The 23,498-nt window shown below is 35.6% G+C and overlaps 1 protein-coding gene across 2 annotated transcripts; it reads right to left on the reverse strand.

Annotated features, from left to right (window-relative positions):
* Positions 1–892: 892 nt before the first annotated feature.
* Positions 893–17,378, reverse strand: LOC128994488 (E3 ubiquitin-protein ligase Hakai-like). 2 transcript variants are annotated; one of them, XM_054419075.1, is made up of 8 exons: positions 17,279–17,378; positions 14,926–15,073; positions 12,249–12,345; positions 6,495–6,682; positions 4,983–5,171; positions 4,555–4,686; positions 2,284–2,448; positions 893–1,292 (listed from the first exon to the last, which is right to left on the reverse strand). In XM_054419075.1, exons 2-8 carry the CDS (start codon positions 15,061–15,063, stop codon positions 975–977), a joined length of 1,227 nt encoding a protein of 408 aa, XP_054275050.1. In that variant the 5' UTR covers positions 15,064–15,073; positions 17,279–17,378; the 3' UTR covers positions 893–974. The 2 variants fall into 2 exon arrangements, with proteins under 2 accessions (XP_054275050.1, XP_054275049.1); XM_054419074.1 differs by having other exon boundaries at positions 4,549–4,686.
* Positions 17,379–23,498: the final 6,120 nt, after the last annotated feature.

Here is a 23,498-nt window from a genome sequence, read left to right on the forward strand (position 1 = left end):
ACATATTCTGAAAAAAGGTTATTGTGGAAGGGTTTTTATTCAAACTAGGTAGATAGAATTGTTTGTCAATGCAAGCTGCAGGCGCTCCAAAACCTTGAACATTGCATCCCTATGAACCCTATGCTCCAGCGATTGCATAGACATAACCAGCGTAACGAGTGAAAAAACAAAATCACCATGTGAGCTATAATCATGCCAAATTTCAGCCCAATCCGTCCAGTAGATAATGCGTGATTGAACTTCAAACAAACACACAAACTTTCACATTTATAATATTAGTGAGATATATATATATGAATTTGAACGTATGGTGTTTTTGGTTTCTAGGGACCTCAAAACAAAAAATTAAATTGGTCCCGGGTCCAGGTCTTACCATGAGTACTCTGGTAATAGCTTATTCCCTAAATGGAAATTTGCTAATATAGAATTAGCCCCATTTTTAATCTCCATAAGAAAAGTTTAATTTCCATTTTTGATCCAATAAACATAAATATTCTCAAAATACAAATAAAACCTGCACATATAGCACCAATAACCTTTATTTTGGCGCAACCTGCGTGTAATTCGGTCCAGTAGTATGGTCAGGCTATTCAGGCTAGCTGTCAAAAGTTTTGCAATTTTTTTTTAATTTTGTAGAAATAAAGTCTACATAACCTCTCAGCAAAAAGTTTACAAAAATGCATTCACATTGTAATGAATAACAGCGCTGCTAAGGTTAATTTATCTAAAAGACTGACTTAGAGGTAAAAATTTTACTACTCTTGCAATCATCCACAAAATATCCTAGTTTTAACATGACAACAAAGCTGCATAAGCTTTCCCAACAATCACTTTGTAACAATCAGATGAATTGGTTGCATAAAATATCAAAATACAGTAGTTAAATTCTAATTTTATTAGTCATGATCTAACATATTTGATTAGCTGTTGATTCACTTTCATTTAAAAGCAGTCAAAAAGAGACAAAAAGACAATTATCGATAAAACTGCTGGCCATTGTTCGGCGGGGGGTGTTGCCACTGTGGAGGTGGAGCATTGTATTGTTGTGGGGCCATGGGGTCTTGGTAGTGCGGGGGGCGGGGCGCAGGAGGCCCTGAGGCATACTGGGGAGGCTGAGGAGGGCCTGGGGGTGGAGCATAGCTGGCGGGGGGAGTGGGGTAGAATGGGGGGGCTTGGGGAGGAGGGATGGCAACAGGCGGGGGAACTCCATATGGGGGAGCGTACTGTGGAGGGGCATGAGAGTAGCTGTGTGGCTGGTGGAAGGTGGTCGGGGCGACATCCATCCCAGAGTCCTAAAAACAAATCATTAAAAAATGATTACTACAATCAAATTTTTAAAAAATGTTTGAAATGTTCTGTAAAATAAATTTAAGATAAGTAAACCTATAACAAATTGTAACACGGAAAAAAGGACATATTAAAACATAATTAGAAATGTTAGAATACACTGAAGAAAGGCTACATCTACCAATTGAAGCAATTAAAGTCACAAAATAAATAGGTATGTATTTTATCTAAGAATAGATTTCCAAGATATTTCCAAGATGCTCATACAAAGAATGAACACACCAGGAAGTTGTAGCATAGATAAATCATACTCCCTTAGTAGATTTGTCATCCTTATGGAACAGCTGAAGCTAATTTTATTGTTTATTCTGTACGTCCAACTGTAGAGGTTATGTTTTGTTTACAATTTTTTTCTTGTTATTTCAGTCATTTAAATCATAATTTAACTAAATAAAACGATTTAATCATAAACAATAACTGGTCTCCTGGTTATATAACCAAATAATAAAGCACAAATCATGAAAATAACCCTAAAATAATATAAACAAAATGTTGTCTACCCCAGCAATCAGAGTGGACGTACATGAACTAGACACAAAAAACAAGCTTCAAAATTTACAATGGGATGAGGAGTCTACTTGTGTTGCTTAGTCTATGGTTGTAGGCACCACAAATTTAACTAATGTGCACTTTAACTTTAGAAAATCTATAATACAACCACCGAGTGCTAATTATGCTAACTACGACATCGACAAATGTTATGTTGTTTCACACAACCACAGAGAAAAAGCAATTAGTAGTAGAAATAAAAAGTGGCAATTTTCACTATGACAATTTTTCTGGCATCTAGTAGTTATAATGTACAGAAATATTGCAGTAGGCCCTTCTACAAACACCTATTTTTTATGACTAGACTGCACATATTGACGGCACCTTTTGATTACTCCTACTTTGCATATAAATAATACAGTTCTTTCACAGAATTACATGACACACCTGTATCTGCACTGTGATCAAGTTAGTCCTCATGGAAGACTGTCCTCCGCCACTCTGGTAAGGAGGATGGATCATGGGAGGTCTGTGAGAGTGGCTCCCGAAGGGAGGTGGAGGGGGAGGAGACGAACCTCTGCGGTGATGTGGTTCAATCACAGCTGGCGTAGACTGTCAACAGAAATTGGGCTCAATACAATACAAGGTCATACGGAAATTATAATTTTATCCACCTACTTGATTAGGCTATATTAATTGTTGAATATTTTTTTCCTTAAATCTCATATTTTAAATGCTTAAGTTGAAATCTTTTCTACATAGCTTAATAAACTGAAGATTCGAAGCTGCTGCTTGGTATTTAATGTTTGATGAAATGAAAACTATAAACACAAAGGTAACGAAAAGAGGGATGTATTGATTCTTGATACCACCGATAGGTAACATTTTGATTCTTCACATTCGATCTAAGAAGACAATGATATTGTCTACACGACCGCAGGAAATGTTTCTGATTTTGCTGTGATTGAGGAAGAAGAAGATGATGATGATGTTTCCTTATCCAAAAAAGACTGTAAGGTACCAAATTTTAAGGGGGGTAATAAACATACTGCTAATCAACAAACACCATAACTTACCAGTTTTCATCCACAATAGCCTACTAATAGGCCTATGTGTTGGCCATAGCTTGGGCTGTGGGCCAAAGAACGTAGGCCTATTTTTAATCACAGTGAAGTACATACCCACACTGACCCGATATATTTATTCATATTAGCACTACATTTCCCCAAATTAAGTTAAACCGACCGATTTTACGAGTATTTAATGCTGACGACAACATAACCCCAAACCGGTGTTTGTTTGTTGACAGACGACAGACGAAACTAGACCGGTTCAACAGTTGAATTTTCGATCAGCTGATGTCTAGTAGTACTTAAGTTCGCTGCTTGAGCGCGTAAGCCTCGAGCAGGCAGGAACGAAGGATTTTACTCAGACAGGATTATTCGTTCGTACGCCGTCTTCGAAGTAACTTTGTCGAAACACTTGATAATAATCATTGTTCCAGTTATCTATGAGCGTCCCAATCAAAATAAAAACGCAAGGACAAATCCAGGTTTTCCAGGATGAAATTAAAAATTGCTGGACAAAATTGCTGGTCGAAATAAGCAAAACTTACTTGTTTCTATACCTGCTAGTACATGGAATGCTCCCGCCGCAGCAAACCTGCAGGCTAAGTGAATTTCCATTCGCTTGATTGGATTTACACTAAAATATCCTTAAAATATTACATTCATTCCCTATTTAAATTTAAATAGCATTAATTTAAACAGTACTTATGTTTGCTACAGGGAGGGTTGAAAAGTATTTTTTATTTATTTTAATATTTAGATTAGTATGAAATAAATGCATTAAAAAATTGATCAGCATTGGCATTATGTTCATAAGCAAGATTGAGCTTTGCCTGTCAATTCGTAGGCAGCGCCACCAGGATACAATACACCAGCATAGCAACGCTGGTGGCGCTGCCTACGAATTGACAGGCAAAGCTCTCTCCGAGTACTTAACGCTTTTTACCATGCGGTTAGCATTCTGGGCTATAGTAGTATGTTTTCTGTGCCATGAGGCGCATAATAATGCTTCAATATACTAATACATTTTTTTAAAGCTCTACTAAAGGTTTGGAAATAAATTGTAAACTTTTATGAATTTAGGGTCAAAAATGGGAAAACCCAATTTTTACCCAATAAAAACCCTAATAAACCCCCCTTCCCATAGTCCGATCAAGCTGGTCCGCAAACTCCTTTGAATAAATGTATGTTTACACCAAATTTAATCAAAACCAGATAATATTTGCTCAAGTTATCGTGCTAACGGAAATATATATTAATTTGAACGGATGGTGTTTTTGCCTCTGGGGACCTCAAAACAAAAAAGTAAATTGGTCCCGGGTCCAGGTTTTACCCTGAGTTCTACAGTAAAAACTTATTCCCTGTATGGGAAATTCGATAAAACCACATTTTAAAATCAAAATATTTGCAAAATATCTATTCAGCAATTGTAAATTGATAGAAAACTATATCTTTGATTCATTCAGCGAATTCCATGTTAACTTCTCTAATTTCTAGTTCGGCTGGACATCCTGGGGGTGAGAAGTAGTTGACACTAGTTGTAATATTGGCTTTTGTTGTTAATGAATGATGAATGATTGAAATTGTCCATATCATTTTATGGATGGACTAAAAACTTAATGACCAGTAGAGATAAAGAGGTTACCTGTACCCTTGGGTCCCCGGCTGATTGAGAAGACTTGAGCCTGGGCACAGATCCTCCCATGGTTGGTATCTTGGCGGGGGAAGGTTCAGGCGGTTCCCCTCCACCATGGGACACCATGTGTCTGTGGTTGATATGAGCCTGGAACACAGTGGTAAAGTTGCGAGTTATTCTGGTAAACATATATACAGTATCTCAGTTGCCTACTGATTTTTTTTCAAAATTATTTCTGCTGTCGTTTGGAGAAAAAAGTTGAAGGAACGACCGGTTGGTACATTTTATAAAGATATTTTTTGTGCAATCTTTCATCTGTTAAAAATATAGTTACAAATTACTATAGGATTATTTACATCAATTATAGGATTGTGTCCTTAAACTTGATTTTACTAAACATCTGCAATAATCCCTTTAAATAGGTAACAAGATTAGTGTGTTACCTGCAAGTCTCTCTGGGACAAGTAAGTCCTGCGACAGCCCTCACTGTTGTAGCGTGTGCCTCCATGAGTACACATGAACACAGTCCCTAGACCTGTCTGTTCTACTCTAGTCACTTTGTCATGGCAACGCGGACACACTTTGTCTTCCTTCTTGCCACACGCTAGGCAGAACACATGCTTGCATGGGATCTGAAACAACATTATTCAAACATTAAATTATAACCGACCCAAGATATTTTTACAAAATGATAAAAACAGTTAAACAGCTTTTTTATTTTTTATTGTTTAGTTCAAACACTTTTAGTCTTAAATTGTGAGGTATCCAAGTCCTAAAGAAAAAATGTCATCCAACAGAATTTGTGATTCATACACAGGTTTCTGTCGGAACAATACAAAGTCCTCCATTTAGGCCTTTTTTAGTAGGAAATGGCAGAGCTTCTGGATCCATGTGCTGTGATGTCGATGCTAAAGACAGTGGTCTGTTCACCTGAAAATCAAGTAAGATCTGACAATGGTGCGTTCTGAAGATTATTTCAACACTTGCATTATTGGTAATAACGATTTCTACAACAGTATTTCCTTAAGACAATTAATTATAAAGTTTGATTAATTTTTCTCATAGTTCAGGAGCAAACACTCATTATCCAGCATCACTGCTTATCTACTACAGAGAGATTTTATCATGTTGGCACTTGGCAGCACTGAGAGTGCATAAAAGGTAAGACATGTTGACGCTGCTTGTTTCAGCAGCTTAGAATTGTGTCTAGCTGCGGTCTCTCAGGAATGAACAAGATGAAGGCCTATAGTTTTCACTCATATTTTTTTAAATGAATGGCCTTTAAAATGAGGTGTCACTTGATGGAGCTTTACTTTTAAAATTTGTGAGTTGCACCCAAAATAACCCATTTTGGGTTTTTTGGATGAAATTGGGATACTAACAAAATATGTGCTTTTATGCCATATTAAGGTGTGCAGAAAGAGTTTGGTTTTCCTGAAACAACCCATTAAGAAGTTAATAGGGGTGTTCCATATTTTTGCCCAACCCTGTATGAAAGGTGCCTTTTGATTGGGGGTTTTTCAGCTACAGTAGACTCCCTTTTATTCGGACACCTATTAACCGGACATCGGTTTAACCGGACTACGCTCGGTGGATATGACATCTCTTTAACCGGACAATTCTTTATCAGCATTTCGGTTTAACCGGACTAGATCAGCAGGAAGTGGGTGGTACCGAAACGACTGTTCTCGTGAGAAAGATTTGAGACCAGTGATCACGTCTAAATACAATGCTCTCCTAGATTGAAGCCACATACTGTATACAGTATGCATTAAACAGTCTGTTTTTATAAGTTTTTTGGGGACGTAGGTTGAACCGGAAAACCCGTTATCCGGACTGGCCTCGGTCCAGAGGAGTCCGGATAAGTGGGAGTGGGAGTCTACTGTATGCTGGGTGATAAAAAGATAATTAACAAGAATAATATTATAGTAGTATAATGTAGTATAGTGCTGTACCATGCGTCCATATATGAGGATAGGTTTCTGGCACTTGTCACAACAGTGGATCATGGGATTGAGCACCTTCTCGGCCACCAGGTTGACACGATGGTCCCAGTTGAGTCTCAACATCGGCTCTGGAGGTCCTCGGTTCAGCGTGGTGAACGTCGGAGCCTCCAACTGTGATATGTCTGCCTCCAGATCGACTAAACACATAATTAATTAATATAAACTACTATGTCTGCATAGATACACAAAGTCAAAATACTTGGATACCTGTGAGCACACATTAAGGTAAAAAAATAAACGGTATCAGCAATCTGACACATACTTTCTCCCATAAGCTTGTCAACAACCTTTATTATGGGTAAGCGGTGGGAGTAACTATGATAATTTTGTAGGAAAAATCACAAAAGTTGCAATAACTTTTGAACCGTAATTGTTACAGTAATGGGTGTTGCATTATTTTTTTAGAATTATAAGGACCATAACACATTAATTTTAAATATAAAGGTTACTTACAGTCTTCGCAATCCTGTTAATTGAGCACTACGGCCTTTCGGAGATAACTCCATCGTCGGGTGCGTAGTCATTATACACTAATCTGAGCTATTTACATATTTACATTTTTTACATGGTTTCTTCATTTTCATTGCGTCAAAGTTTAATAAATAGTACATACAACACAAAACACGAACACGACACGAAAACATTAAGGCACGTGCACGGCTAAAAACTGACGACCGACTGATCGAACTTTATCACTGCAAAGGTTTGGTGGACGACTGGAACAGCTGATAACACGTGTACCAACATAGCTGCTCAAATTATACCTTGTCCTGTTTGATTTGTATTATTTTCTCAAAAATTGGATTGGCTGCTGAATTAGTCTGGGAATTAATTATTAAGTTCGGTTCTTTAGCTGTACTGGTGTAAATGTGGAAATTTTCAATACAATTAAGTACAGAGTGAAGAAAATTATAGAAATGAACTTAACACAATAAAATACATTGCCTTGAATAACGGTTACAGCTCTGACATGATTGATAAACTGCACAGGAGAATCAAGAGTAAAGCTAATAATAAAATTGCCAAAGAAAAAACTGATAAAAAGTACGTGACACTAGAGTTCTGTAAACTCAACCAACGTTTAGCAACTCGTCCTTTTAGTAGGCATAACTATTCAGTTGCATACAGAACTAGCAACAACCTTCAACGTAAGTTGTCAGCTCCACGACAAAGGGATACTGCGCCTATACTAGAGAAGTCAGGCGTGTATAAGCTTAAATGTGGAGAATGTGATTCCTACTATATCGGACAGACTGGTAGATGTTTTAAGACCAGATATAAAGAACATATAAGTGCTATCAAGAAACCAAATCCTGTCTCAAATTATGCAGAACACATCCAACAGTATTGCCACGACTACTCTGAAATTAATAGTTTATAAATACTCCACATTGGTAGCAAAGGTCACAAACTTAATTGTATTGAAAATTTCCACATTTACACCAGTACAGCTAAAGAACCGAACTTAATAATTAATTCCCAGACTAATTCAGCAGCCAATCCAATTTTTGAGAAAATAATACAAATCAAACAGGACAAGGTATAATTTGAGCAGCTATGTTGGTACACGTGTTATCAGCTGTTCCAGTCGTCCACCAATCCTTTGCAGTGATAAAGTTCGATCAGTCGGTCGTCAGTTTTTAGCCGTACACGTGCCTTAATGTTTTCGTGTCGTGTTCGTGTTTTGTGTTGTATGTACTATTTATTAAACTTTGACGCAATGAAAATGAAGAAACCACGTAAAAAATGTAAATATGTAAATAGCTCAGATTAGTGTATAATGACTACGCACCCGACCATGGAGTTATCTCCGAAACGGCCGTAGTGCTCAATTAACAGGATTGCGAAGACTGTAAGTAACCTTTATATTTATTACACGCAATCTGCCACACTGATTAATCATTAATTTTAATCAAAACCAGGTTTTTTCCAAAATCCGATTTTTTGTAATTTTATGGGATTTTTTATTCTTCCAACCACTAGGAAGACCCAAACTACGATGGGGAGACCAGGTGCGGAAAGACCTTCAGCGCATGAAGACATCAATTGACCAAGCAATAGACAGAAAACACTGGAGGCATCTTGTTGGCGAGGCCAAAATCCAACTTAGGTTTGAATGGCCAAGGAGGTAAGGTAAGGTGTGGGATTTTTTAATGGGAAAATAACATAAGTTACAATAACTTTGGAACCATAATTTTTTACGGAAACTGGATTTGAACTGGATTTGTTCAGAATCTAAAGGACTATAACATACTCAGTTTTTATTAAAAACGTTCGGGCCATTTTTGAGAAAATCTGATTTTTTTGTTATTTTCTGGCTTTTTGTGGGAAAATCCCCATTAAAAATCAAAACTAAAAAAAAAACCTGGAGATACCATGAAAATTAAAAACATTACTGACTAAAATGTTTTAAGCAGTCCAATATAATTCAGCAGTCCAATAATGGGACCAAAGTCCCATAATGAGTTTTGCGACCTGAGACTGTGTATTACACTGAAAATATGTATATTGGTTTTTTCATCATTCGGTAAAACCAACTAATTAACTTATTATTTTAGTGTATACAATTTAATGTAGACCGATGCTTCTTGGTGTCAAGATTGCTTCGGCAATAACCTCAAACAAACAAACCCAACAAAACCTTTTGGCCCTGAAAAATTTGAAACCAGCAAACAGCAATCTAGGGTACAATGTATTAGATTTTGATGTTATGTCTGCTAAACAAGAAAACTATGCAGATGATTAAGTTACCACAAATTATGTGATTGAGGAATTTAAATTGACAATTACACCCCACTCTATGAGACAATACTTTCTTTTATCAAGTGACGTTCCGATGACAGCTGATAATATGCTCAAGTGGTGAGGATAATTTTTTTTTTTGATAGGTTAATATGATAGGCCTATAAAGAAAGTTTGAAGAATTTATAATTTTTTCAAACAGAGCTAGATGACCATAATCAAGATCATGGATGAAAATAAGCTTGTCAAAGTTAGTAGCAAAGCTGTTACAATACATATCAATTATTGCTAAATCTCCCTTCTCTCTGCGTCAGGTTATGCACTACTGTGCATCCCAAAATAATAGAATAGTAATTCGGTAATATGATTTCTGTTTTCATTTCAATTTACTTACGAAAACTTATTTCAGTTATCTGTATCTTTAGACTTGAAATCAACCTAAAAATCTTAAAACCCCTCATTTAGATATACATTTAAATTGCAAAGAACTTGCTCAATGTATGTAACTAATCTAATTATAAATTTCTAATTATTAAAGAAAAGCTCTTCAATTAAGAAAATAATTTCCAAACTTAAAGGTGTCAAAAAAGCTTCTTATAGAAAAAAGGAGCTCAAGTTATTAGTAACCTAACCATCAAGCTAACATTAAAGAACAATGAACTTATTTATAATATTTTACTAAAATACTTAAAAAATAAAATTTCATTTAACAAGTTTTTCTAAAAACCATATATAGGATTTACTGTTATTTTGGTTAAAAGGTTATCATGATCACGACTGTTTGATGTGAGCTTGTCTAAACCTGAATCCTTCTTTCCTAAAACTTTTCAACTAAACTTGATTGTTTTCCATTAGTAATTCCATTAGACTAAACAAACACTTTAACTGCAATCACTAGTCTAGATTTTTGTGCCATCAAACAACCTACAAATAATCCCAACAAACAATACTTTATCCAAGTATGCATTTGTTTTATATTTCAGTGGTAGACTGCTACTGTATATGGATGACAAATATTTTATTGCATCCAAGAAGCAGAACAAAGTGACAATCTTATCTCTGGAATTACCTAGCCTTATCTGTTTACTTCAACAATTAACAGCCAGATAGGTTTCTTATCCTAATTGTTATAGAGTACATTTGAAAGTATATAACTACAAACAATAATGTTATGTTAACCTGTGTTTTCTGCAACTGATGCTGGATGTATGCGCACACCGGGACAACTGAAACTTTACTGATATTCTGACTCATATCCCCTGTTCTTAGAACACATACACAGCTTTCATTTACCTTATATGAATCTGTCACACAACTACTGATTCGTTTAGATAAACTTCCAAGAATACTTTGGGCTTACTAAGGACTTTCTCTGTGACGCAACAAGTTTTTATTATTATTAAAAATATTATGATACAACTTCAATATATACATTATGTCAAGCCCTTTACTGAGTTAATGCTGGGGTTGGATGTGTTCTTCCTGTGTGATATATTATCTAATCCTAACTGAGTGTTGATAACAATTTATATTATTCAAACAATTTATTGATTTTAATAAATGGGTATTTGACCTTTTTACCTACAGGTTTTTAATCAAATGAAACTCTTACTCCAAAAAAATATTTTTACTCGGCTAGGAACAAATTCACTCCCATAGCCTACCTACTTTTTCGGTGCACCGCAGGCCCCTAGTTCTAGTACAGAGTGTACTGCATTATTATAGCAAACATATGCATGTCATTTGGAATTTGCCTCTTGACACACAATCAGAAACAATTTGAACACTCATAAAGAATAAAGCAAAAATAATAATTATAAAAGTGTGATGTACATCACAAACTACCTGGCATCTGGTTATAACAAACAAACACTTGTAAATATTCACTATTACACAAATGTTGATGGTTTGGTCTAGGCTTACCTATCACTTATGTACAGAACACTTACAGGTGTAAATCAGACACCATTCACAACTTGGCACTTAGCACACTGTCCCCAACTACCAATACCTATTGTTATTATAAAAAACGTATCATAGCCTATATGTAACTTGTTAGAACACTATAAACTCACCATCCAGACTTTTGAACATTTTCACTGAGATATTGCCTTAATAATATCAGATTTATATCCTGTTTATATAACATTAAGTTTGATAACCTACTTAGTAATGCTTCAAGGAAGGTAATAAGGTGGTCTTTGCTTTTAGTAACATTTTAATAACACAGGATGAATAAATTTGCCAAAATAAAAAAATCCATGAAAAATTAAAATAAAACAGATTTATTTTTTTCTATAAGAGTGGCATCTAGGGATTTTTTATTTAGAGTTTTATTTAATTTTATTTTTAGCAATTAATCATACAACGTACAAAGTTATTTGGTTTAAGGTTCCAGAAAATTCATTAGAAAGAACTTGAGAAATTTTATATTTTGAGCTTGCTTGAAGAATGGGAAAAATCTAATATCACCCCATAGAAACATGTTCCCATAGTCGAATCATGCATTTTTCAATTTACAAACTCTTTTAACAATAAATAGGAGGGTTTACTCATTAGTACAAAATTTAATGAAAATTGCATAAAATTTTTTTATTTTTAGCAAATTTCCAATATTGGAAATAAGCTCTTACCGTAGTCTCATGGACCTGGACCCGGGACAAATTTACTTAATAACAGTAATTGCTTATTCCCTGTCTGGAGAATAGGCTAATAGAAAACTAAATATAAATATTATTCAAAACAGTCCTACAGATTAAGTAAAATCGGGGGAAAATTACATCTTAAGAATGAACATGAACATAAAACTAAAAGTATCTTTATATCTATTAATCTACTGCCCTTGAAAATCTTACCTAAAATTAAATATTTTCATGAGGAGATTATTTTGTTTAGGCCTAATTAAACTTGAGTAAAGTCTGTAAGGAATATTACTGATTGTTGAGTTTGGCCACTACTTACTCTCTTTGGGTCCTACTTGAACTTGGGACTCATCTTGGACCTCTTTGTTCTCTATTTCCTGGGGAGCAATGTTCTCCCCATCCTCCACCTCCACCTGCTAAGAGATAACAGCATGTACAGAAACAATCTTTACAATGAACTAGTTGATCTGCCCTTGCTATGCAACGGGGCAAGAATACTTAGCTAATCATACTTATTGCTTATTTTAATAACCATGATCTCTTCTGCATTTGCACGGGAGTGCCATTGGTCGGGTTATGTGTTGTAGGCCTACATGTTTAAATGTTTTTATTCGTTTATTTATTTTGGTGTCGTAATGTACCGGTAACTATGTTCGTATTTGAAGTAACATGTTGACGAGTCCAAATTGGATAAAATGTTTCTGTAACCACTTGAGAATGCCATATATGGCGAAACATATGTAGTGGACTTCAAACACTATATTTGAACTGCAAGACGAGGTATGTAAAGTTTAGTCTATAAATAAAAATACATGATAAAACAGCTGATGCATCTTCAATATTTGAAATGTGATTAAATGCAGTCCTTTAATTGAAGTCTGTTCCCTTACGCTCCTTTCACACTACGGTTTTAGCCCTACGCAATAAACCATAGGGTAATTTTTTGTTAGTAGTGTAAAGAAGAGCGTGAGAGCTTTCACACTACACGGGTAGGCGACGGCAGAAAACCTACCATCTTGCAGTGACTGAACCGGACGGTTACCGTGCCGTGGCCATGCATCAGTGGCATATGTAGTTAAGTGCAAGCTTTCATAGTGCACGGTTTTTAATCGAACGGAGCCCACCAGCCAAGCAAATAGATCAGCTGTTGCAATGTTTACCGTTTGAAATCAGACCAGTCAAATGGACACTGTTTATGTTTATTGTGATTTTGTACAGATAGATAACGTGTAATGTGAATGAAACATAGAAACGGTGTGAATTTGTACTGTTTTCAATCGGACGGCGGAAACCGTACAGTTTGAAATAAACGTTAGGAGAGGTCGAAAATGTTTTCGGGGAAGTTTCATATGAAAAACAAATCATTCAAGGATGTGGTTGATACGTGTGTCGCTTACGGTTTTCTCAAAAGTGTGTGTGTCTTATTAGCTTTAAATATAAATCTATTTTGTGGTTAAAAGTTGATGTTTTTCTAACATGTAACATTGTTTTTATTTATGTATTATATATATGTTTTATATGTTATATATGTTTTAATTATCCTGATAATTAGACCAATTCGTATATACCAAGGCAAAAACGTGGTTCGGATTCCACTATAAACTGAAGGTCCCTAAGTTGCCATTAGCTGTATGGGCTATTAATTAACAGCTGTGTCTAAGGAATATGTTGGCCTTAGTCACTAACAAGACTACACAATCGCGCCACTCATCTCACACTCATCTCCATTCATACTTGGCTTAAAATACCTACATTTGTATGGTTGCCATTTCAAAGAAAAGTATAAAGTATATAAAAGTATTGCATAAAAAACTAGCAAAAAGGCAGAACATTTTGAAGCCGGGATTTATGCTTAGGATGCAACATTGAGCCCAAAGATCTAGGTTTTTTTAAGATGTTTGGTGATGATAGCAGGCTTACCTAAATGGGAAGAGTCGATTCTGGCCCAAGAAACACAACGCTTTATGTACCTATGTTATGTGTAGAAGTGTGAAAACACTGAAAACCTGAGATCATTTGTAGTGCCAAGCTTTTTTATGTCATGAATTGGTTGTAATGCCCACATAGTAAGGCAATTTGTCTCAAACAGACCTATCCATTTCTAAAAGCAAATTTTATATTATGATGTAAACAATTAAATATGATTTTAAATAGGCCTACAAACAAGCAAGTTACATAAAAGGATGACAAAACGAGAAAACTGAGTTTAAAATGAAGTACCAGGGGACTGAGCTTTGCTTGGTGGTGATTAATTTATATATGATAAATAGGTAGGCCTACCTTAAATCCGACAAACAGCTAAAATTTTACAGAATATTGTTTACATGTGGTGATTAATTTGTTTAGGAGGTCAACAATATAAAGCATACCGGTGCATATTTAAGCTTTCCAACAGATATTGTTTTTAATTAATAAAAATATTATAAAATACTGTCTAAAAATGTGAGAAAACGAATTATGTAGGCTAAAAACATTTGATCAGACACAAGTATTGGTGCTATTTATAAAACATTTTATTCACAATTGTCTCTTCTTACGTAATTAAAAACCATTGTAAATAAACTCGCATTACTTTAGTGGTCAGCAAAAAATACTAAATTAAAAATATCAGGTAGTACTTGAAAGTATGCCATCCAGACTTTTTTACTCTGTAGTTGAATTGGTGAAAAAATTAAACTTCCGGAATCGTTAATGTTCCATGTGTTAGCTGAAAACCTGTAAATGTCTTGCTGTGTTTGTAAACATATTCCGCGATCACATGGATATCACTGTCTTCTGTGTTTGTGGCATCATCGTGAATATCTCCCGCAGATGATGAAACAATCGTCAATTTTCGATCTCACACTCTTTTTGTAGACTTGCAATCACAAATTGTGTTTGTGCTGCAGTTTATTTTACACTGGTCCAATTTTTGTTTCATGCCTCTTCCTCATTCAACGACATTGTCATACTGTCAACAGTGTCAACTGGTGTTCTGCTTTAAGGGATTGACTTACCATTTCACTGACGGTCTTGACATTTTTCTTCCCCCGTCCTCGACTTCCCCTGCCTCCTCTGACGCCTCGGCCTCTTGCACCTCGACCTCTGCCTCGACCTCTACCTCTGATGGTCTTTACTGTATCTCCTTGTTCCATCTCTTTGATCCTGAAAATACATTTTACATAATTTCTTTGTATAACTTAGCCTATAACAGTTATAGACCACCCTTAAAACTAAATCTGTACACTTGGCTATTTTCAATTGAGTACAACAGTGAAATCACTTGGTAACAAACTTACATTGCACAAAACGGGAAACACTATTACAAATGTATGTCAAACTTTAATATCAGACTTCCATCATATTACCAATATTATTTAGCTTAAAACTAATTGGTATTTTCAATCGTATTAATTCTATGACTAAGCTAACTTACTCTATTGTCAATAAATAACTCGTAATAGTAACGCTTTTATTCATAGTATGATTAATGTAGGCCTATCGTAATTTTACGATAATGTACTAATTTTACATGTGTGTAGGCCTACTATAATTTGATATATGGAATCAAATTTAATCAATAACAGCAAAAATGTTAATAAACGGAAAATAAAAAATAGGCCTAACACATTTAAATTTGATCGAGTGGTTCAGATGGTGGTTTTTGCAAGTCCTCTACTCTAGTTTGTATGTTTTTGTGGCGACTAATACTTAAGGGGGAGGAAGGTGTGTGGAGAGCATAACAGCTCTTAGCTGTTTACATGGGATGCATAAAATACCCCACCGCAGCAAACCTGCAGACTAAGCGAATTTCCATTTGCCTTATTTAATTTACACTAAAAAGTCTCCTTTAAAAATATTACATTCATTCCCTATCTATAAATAACACGGAAATTTTAAATTAAAAGTTTTTTGGAATTTTCTCCGTAGCCATAAGGCGCATAGTTACGCTTCAATATAGGCTAGGCCTACTAAATTATTTGTTTTTTTAAGCTAAAAAAAATTATGATTTTTGGGTCAAAAATGGGAAAAACCAATTTTTACCCCATAAAACCCCCCTTAAAATTCAATTATTAAAAAATTATAACATTAGGACCAAGTACAATACCTATGTTGTACCTCGGACCTACATATATTGTACCTTGGACCACTGATTTTAAAGTAGAGGAAATAGGCTAAATGTAGAAACACTTTTAAATGTTATCAAATTAATAATTACGGTAGTTTTTATTTGATAAAATATAAAAAAAACTGGCCCTTACAATACATATTTTAACCATAGCCTATTTTATAAGAAATTCACTCAAGTTAACTTATAGCCTAGTTAAGGCCTACGTCAAATATTCGCCTAACTGTCTTGGGGGCCTGTCGCCTTCCCCTACTTTGCTTGTGTATAATAGGACCTGAGGAGCTTCATTGTACGCCTAATACCTACCTAAGGGAGTATTATTTACTATATGCTAATACTTACATACCTAGCTCACAATACAAAAGAAACTATTGTAAAAATAATGCCAATAGCCTATTCTGAGATACTAAGTAACTAACTAATTTGATGTATGGGCGAATGTTTTGGCCGAAATCCAAATTGATGAGCAGGAATTATATTTGCAGCATCCATGTAACAGGCAATTCGTTTCAAGATGATTAACTTAGGTAAATAAGAAAACTAAGTAACTTTTAACCCTAGAAAGGTATTGTAATACATCATGACGCTAAGGGTATCAATACGTAAATTTAACAAGGAACTGCATTGTAAGGTATCGTCATACAGTGTGACGCTAATTAATACGTAAATTTGACGTACCGTACTGCCGGCTGTTTTACTATACACAAGCCGGTCACTTTACTATACGTACACAAAAGGTATTGACACGTAAGTTTGACGTATGCGTTCCAAGAAACCGACTAGCAAGGAACTTAAATAAACACACTACGACCCAACCAAGGCCTGCCATCACTAGACAAATGACTACTGAGAGCACTGCTGGAAAGAGGGTAGTCGGTTGAGTGGGTGCAGGAAGGGACGCTAAAAATAACTCGCCCTACGTCAAATTTACGTGCGATACCCATCTAGGGTTAGGTTATGTTAGGCCTACTTTACTGCAATGTTAAATTAGGATGGATAGGCCTAACTTACAAAAATTTATGGATCTTCGTTAGTTCAATCCAACGTCTGAGGTTTAAAACATTTAAATCTTAGTATTATTTATTTATGTAGTCCAAAGCTACATAAAAATTCAATTACCGGATCAAGTTAGTAGGATTATCTTGTTTTGTTCGCCTTAACCTACAAACAGGAACAGGGCTTGGTAAACTTTATAATAATCTTATATTGACTTTCGCATGTTAAAAGAAGAACATATTTACCTTAAGTAACAATATGCTTAGAACGTGAAATCGAAACCAGTATTCCGTTCTTCAACAATACGTGCTTATAATAATTTTAATATTTTATTAATCATTTTGATAGAAGGAAGAGAAGACGCGAATGGCGGACAGTGTTGCCAATCCACTATGATGGCCCGATTACCCCCTCCAAAGCAAAGAATTACCCGCTTTTTCTAAAAATTACCCTCAACAAACCAAAAATTCCCTTTTAACACTCTTGCCTGTCTCTAAAAGTAACGAATAAAAACCCTGATAAATTAGTTTTGAGTAATCCCACAAATTAAGATGTAGTAAAGAACTAAATATAGGACTTGAGACTTGTAATTAACCTTCATAATGAAATTTTCAATCTTACTGACCTTACAAAAATAATTTCATTAGTCCTACAATGATTTGTTTTTTTTTTATGATAGCCTATGTCATATACTTGTTTAATAATGAGTAAGTACTGTTAAAAATTTTATTTTTTATTAGTTTTAGGGAGAAAATAGTTATTATAACCGATCAACATTATTATTCCCCTGTTTTATGTTATTCATCTTCTTTAGAAGTAGACTAGTACGGTACGGTATTTTCCTTCCACCATGGTATCAGCGTTGACTGTAGTATAGTGAGAAGTGAAGTGAGAGTGAGATCAGGATCACGGATCAGGCATTTAAGGCCTGGCCGACTGAACGCTGTAGCCTACTCGCATTGACTTTATATCTACACTACTAGTGACTGAGTGAGAACTGAACCAAACTGATGAAGATTAAGAGAAGTAGTGTAAAACAATAAAAAGTCTGTGAAATAACTTTAATGGAAAAAAACACAGGGAAATATTTTTCTTCTAGTGAAATATAAGTAATAATACGAAAAAAAATAATATTTGATCAGTTGTCATAACCCGCCTATTTTCCATTACCCGCAGCATTACCCCCAGGTAACTAAATTACCCGCTTTTCGGGTAATTACCCGCTTTTTGGCAACACTGATGGCGGATGGGATGGACGGGATGACGTTTTTGTTTTTCTTCCTCTTTTCTAGTTTGCTTAAAAAAGATGGCTTGGTTAAGTTACCATGTAGCTACACTATTATACCCTAAAACACGACTGTTCTATACATTTCCCGGCTTTTTTCAAATTCTAGTTAGGAAATGATTTTTGTTTTTCTAATAAACTGAGTTTACCGAGGTTCATAGCTTAAAGTTTGCCTGGTTAGATGTTATCCTTTTCCAGTACTTAACCTTATCTTGCACCTCCAACCAAATAAAAAAATTTTGGTATTCTTTTTTATATCTCTATAGCTAGGTATTTGTGCTATTAATCTGATTAGCTAATAGTGATGATTTAGTTTTATCACTGAGTATACTTTAATGAAGTGTTTATGAAGGCCAAGGAATCGGCTTGAAGCAACAGGAAAAAACAACAAAATCCCAGAAAAAGTGATCAGTGAATTGTATGAAAAGTACCCAGAGAATGTGCTTAGGTAAAAGTGTCAAGAACTTTCGGCAGTATTGGGTACTTCCCCCCACCATCAAAGCACCATGCACCCCTATTTAAAGCACATCCTTAGAAGACTTCAGTCAGTTAGGCCTCCGGGCCCGACCCCACCGGCAGGTGTCACCCGTAGGGGGGGGGGGGGTATGCTCCAGAGGCATGTTGGGCCCATGCACCCCGTAGTAAATGCGTGTTGACCCTCGGCACTACGTAATAGGATGTGCGTTGAGCCCCGTCACCCGGCACTATAGGCGTGCTGAGCTTGGTGCAGCCGGCATGTTGAGCCCGGTACAACTGATTATTGGTGTGTTGAGCTCCAACATCCGTTTATTATCCATTCAAGTCCCTGGGGGGTAAACGAGCTGTCTCCCGACGGAAGACATTTAAGCTTCTGCGGCTGGACCTATGCCCTCAGACATTGGCCATCAACCGGCTGAGAGAGGAAACCACCCTAGCGGCCTTGTCCGCCGCACGGAAAATCTGATTTTGCCAGCTAAGCTTGCTGTCCACCATAACCCCAAGTTACTTGGCAGAACGAACGGTCTGGACTTCGACGGCTCCTACCCTCAACGGCACGATGGTGTCAATCCGTTTTCTGTTAATATCACGATCTCAGTTTTGCTCAAAGCGAGCGAGAGACCGCGTGGTCTGCCATCCATGCATTTATGGTACGCATAACTCTGTTCCAGCTCAACGCTACGTGCAGCTATCAAAACTGCAACGTCGTCTGGCTCCACGGATTGGAATCGACATAGTCCTTTAATGTCTCACATTAACTGCGTTTACTCCAGTTGATGGCTCGACGAAGAGACCTCCTAGCCACTCTGTCAGCATCCAACTTACGACGTTTGTCTACATGTTCTGGTAGCAAGTCTTCTAGCTGGCTCTCAATGCTACCTGACGCAGTTCCGCAATCTCGGCAGTCCACACGTAGACAGGTCGCTTATCTAAAGAATAGGACCGTATGGCATGATATAGTACAAGAGTCAGTTTACCTCTGACAGTATGACTGGACAGTAACATTGGAAGAAGAAGCTACTGTGACTAAGACAGGGGGGGGGGTCTAGATCTGATCTAGAAGACGTCAAAGGTTCGCCTTAAAAATTGCCTTAGCCATGAAGAACCGTACCTCGAAGGAGAAATTGTAATTAGTACTGTATATAGTATTAAATAGAGCTGAGTGAAATAAATGTATAAACTTTATACGAGAGTTCGGTTAATGAGAGAGTCCTGAAAAAGCCTGAAAAGTCTGAATGTAGGAAACAAGGAAAAAATTGAGAGAGTATAAAACAAGTAATTTAGTATATCAAATTGTTTTTTTTCTCTTAAAATTCCCATGTTATTCTTATGGTTGTAAAATGTTGTAGTTTGCTTGAGTATGGATATATTTTTATCAAACTTGCCATATTTATTTATTTTATACTTAGCTATTAATATTTTACTAAAAACCACACTTTATTAGTTTCCTTGTAGCAGCAAACCTATTTGCTCGTTAAACCTAATGTTATTTAAATATATTTAATTTTAAAATCAATTAAGACAAATGGGAATTTGCTTAGTCGGCAGGTTTGCTGCGGCCAGACAAAGGACATACAGCGTTATATTTGAATGAGTCTGTGAACCAGCTCTACCACAAAGTCAGGCTGAAGATGTTAACAAAATAAAACAAAAGAAAAAAAGTGCTTAACATTGGTTACAAAACAATGGCTAATGACTATTACACTAAACCTGTCAGCATCCAGGAATCAATGCAAGGCCTTCTATTCGTAGTTCGGCTGAGAAAACTAATATTGTGTTATTGCCGTTTCTGGATGTATGTGTGTTGTACAATGACAACTCACTATATTCAGAAGAGTCTGGGCTTTTCGAGCCTTAGCAAAATTTGAAAACCAAAAGTATTGGTTGGAATGGTTTGAACAATTTCAAGTTCGGTGTAAAATGACCAATTATTGTTACCCCGTTTTCATTGAAAATTAAAAATAGAAAGTGGGAATTTGGTTAATTTGGTTGAAGATTTTTTTCATTTTCAAAAACACCATTTGTTCAATGTTCTCAAAATTCAACTATTTGTAAACTGTTCATATTTATTGGTTTTGTTCATTTTTACATTTTTCATTAATTTCTCTCTACTTGAAACCGTTTGTATTAAACGAAAATTCGCTCTGTTTCATGTTTCCTTTTTCATAATTCTCTCAAGAAATCTGCAAGAAAAAAATATATATGCAGATGGATATTTGCTTACTCTGCAGATTTGCTGCGGTGGGGGTATTTTGCTTGTATAACAAAAAGGCACGTGTAATAAATAAGACCCGTCTCCTATTTTGAAGTTAACAAGTTGGATGTGAGGAAGCATGTTTGTTGAATGACAATGATGACAATCGAGTTTGCCTTATTTACAATTACACAACTCCTTGATTTTGATTCAATTTGAAGGGATCGTGGGGCCAATGTAAAGCAGGTAAACCCACATGTTTCACTTTCAACTTTGATACATTTCCTTCTTTTCTATCTACCCCTTTGAAAATACTGTAAACCAGTCAAGTCTGTATGCGATAGAGATTTTACTTATTGGAATTAAAATAGGGATTCTTTTGATTGCGTAGGGATACTTTGGTCTGACAAAGACATATCTGGTAATTTTTACGTTTATAATAATTGTATTTAATTTTAGCGAATTTCCCATCCTCTAGTAGGAGCAACTCATTTTAAGAGATATTCGTCTAACAAACGAAGACCAAGCCATGAAATTTACTAACAATATTTAATTGGCCTGCCAAAACCTAAGTGTTAAAATTTGACTAAATAGAGTAAATATTGCTTACTGAAAATGAAATTACATACAAACAGATAGTCTGACTATATTAAATGAGATGAACCTACTTTATATGCGATTCACTTTCAACAATATTTCGTACTTGCAATTTGGAAGCGTTGCCTTCATAATGCTTACATCGCCATATAAAGTAGACGAATGTGCTTAACAACGTTAGCTTAAAATACTTAACAAATTAAAAGTCCTCTTTGAAAAGCCCCACTCTCAAATATCCAGTGACAATATACACACAGCATACAATGAAACGAGACAAGTAACACAAAAGACGGTTAAAAATCCTCTTTTGAATAAAATTAATATTGCAAAATACCAGACAATATCAAACAAAGTAAAATTCCACTGAGTGGGTGACTACTCTTTGTATTGAAAGTAATTAAAACCACTTCACTGCTACCTTATGAAAAAAGCTGCATAGCAAAACGCTTAATTAAGCACAACATTTTATATGATAAAGCTACCGTGTGTGGTTGGTGAATCAGAGTCAGTTGTATTACACACAGTTGTTATGGGTGAAACCACGTGAAACCTTCTTAGAGTAATTTTGTAATAATGGTTCGGCTGGTATAGTATGGTATGGTATGGTATGGTATGGTTCAGTGGTTCAATTCCAACGGCCCGCGGGTTCAAATCTCACCAAACACAAATGGTAGTTTGCTGTTGGGTGTTAGTATCATCATTATACCACGGACTGGTGGGCTGGAATCCACTTTAAACTCTAGGTTACACTTCCAAGCTTCCTTGTTGGACAATAAGTAACAAGAAACCTATACGAGAAACTGATTAGAAAACAATCATATACAGAAAAGATATCGTTTTAAGATATGGTATCCTATTACAAAACTTTTACTACTTAAGTGGTACTGTAGTTTGCCTCGTGTTAAGTCTACATTTATTGAAACTAAGCATTGATTGTAGATAAGCAAAATAAATAATAGTGAGCAGATTTAGTAAAATTAGGACAAAAAAAATATTTATATCAGGTCACCTTTACTTGACCTGTATATTTGTAGGTAATTTTAATTGGGTCGTTCAACGTTTTCTACGTTGCTTTTTAGAGGTATCTACACTCTATAGTGTAGATTAACACTAAAATTAAGAAAAAAATTAAGTTAAGTGCAACGACTTAAAACGCGTCTTCCTTAGCTTTTAAGATTGCCAATAAGATTTAAAATTCAGAATCATATAAGTTATTACAATTTACGCTACAGTACCGTGTGTATGTGTTTTGTTTCAAAGCAATACGGCCCCACATGCATTAAGCCTGTCATGCATTTAACACAGAACGTCCTAAGCTGCTTTGCCGTCCCTGGAGTCTGTAGTGTATTTGCCCATGAATTATTACCTGTGTGCTTTGATCCAAATGTTAAGTCCGATATTCAGTGTTACCAGTATGTGCACGACGACAACTTGGAATAGAATAATGGGTAATGCATGATAAATACATCGTTGAACTTGAGGATGAAATAGTGTTACAACCCCAGAAGCATGTTATTTGTATGGTTGTGATGTGTTGAAAGTTGTGTTGGTAATTCATCTGGTTGTAAGGTTCGATCTACCGTATGTTAGAAATTGTCTGCGTAGAACAAATTTTTCCAGTAGTTGTAAAAAATATAGCTGAAGTTACTGGATTAAAATTTAAGTATGTTCATCATAATAAAAGCCCATCCATCATATTTGATGTTGTATAATTTTTTTTAGTATGAAGGACATTTTTGGTTTGTATCAGTGGACGAAAGTGCGTTTTTGAATAGAAAGAGTAAAACATCCTAATATTAGGCGATAAAACATTGAAGGTTAAAATATAACCATAATCTATAAGTATAAAAGAGGATGTTTGTATATATATATATCTATATATATAATACGTGAAGCAGTTTTTTGTTAACGC

This window comes from Macrosteles quadrilineatus, unplaced genomic scaffold, assembly GCF_028750875.1.
Source record: "Macrosteles quadrilineatus isolate MER2022 unplaced genomic scaffold, UCM_ALF_1.0 Scaffold_5__1_contigs__length_97177068, whole genome shotgun sequence".
In the NCBI taxonomy this organism is placed as follows: domain Eukaryota; kingdom Metazoa; phylum Arthropoda; class Insecta; order Hemiptera; family Cicadellidae; genus Macrosteles; species Macrosteles quadrilineatus.

Bases quoted from the DNA above. Each gene is read 5' to 3' on its own strand.
- LOC128994488 (XM_054419074.1), bottom strand. From the start codon at position 15,063: ATGGAACAAGGAGATACAGTAAAGACCATCAGAGGTAGAGGTCGAGGC. The intron at 12,346-14,925 runs GTAAGTCAATCC...GTTATCTCTTAG, and splicing joins TCAAGACCGTCAGTGAAATG to CAGGTGGAGGTGGAGGATGG. The intron at 2,449-4,548 runs GTAACCTCTTTA...TTCTGTTGACAG, and splicing joins CCGGGGACCCAAGGGTACAG to TCTACGCCAGCTGTGATTGA.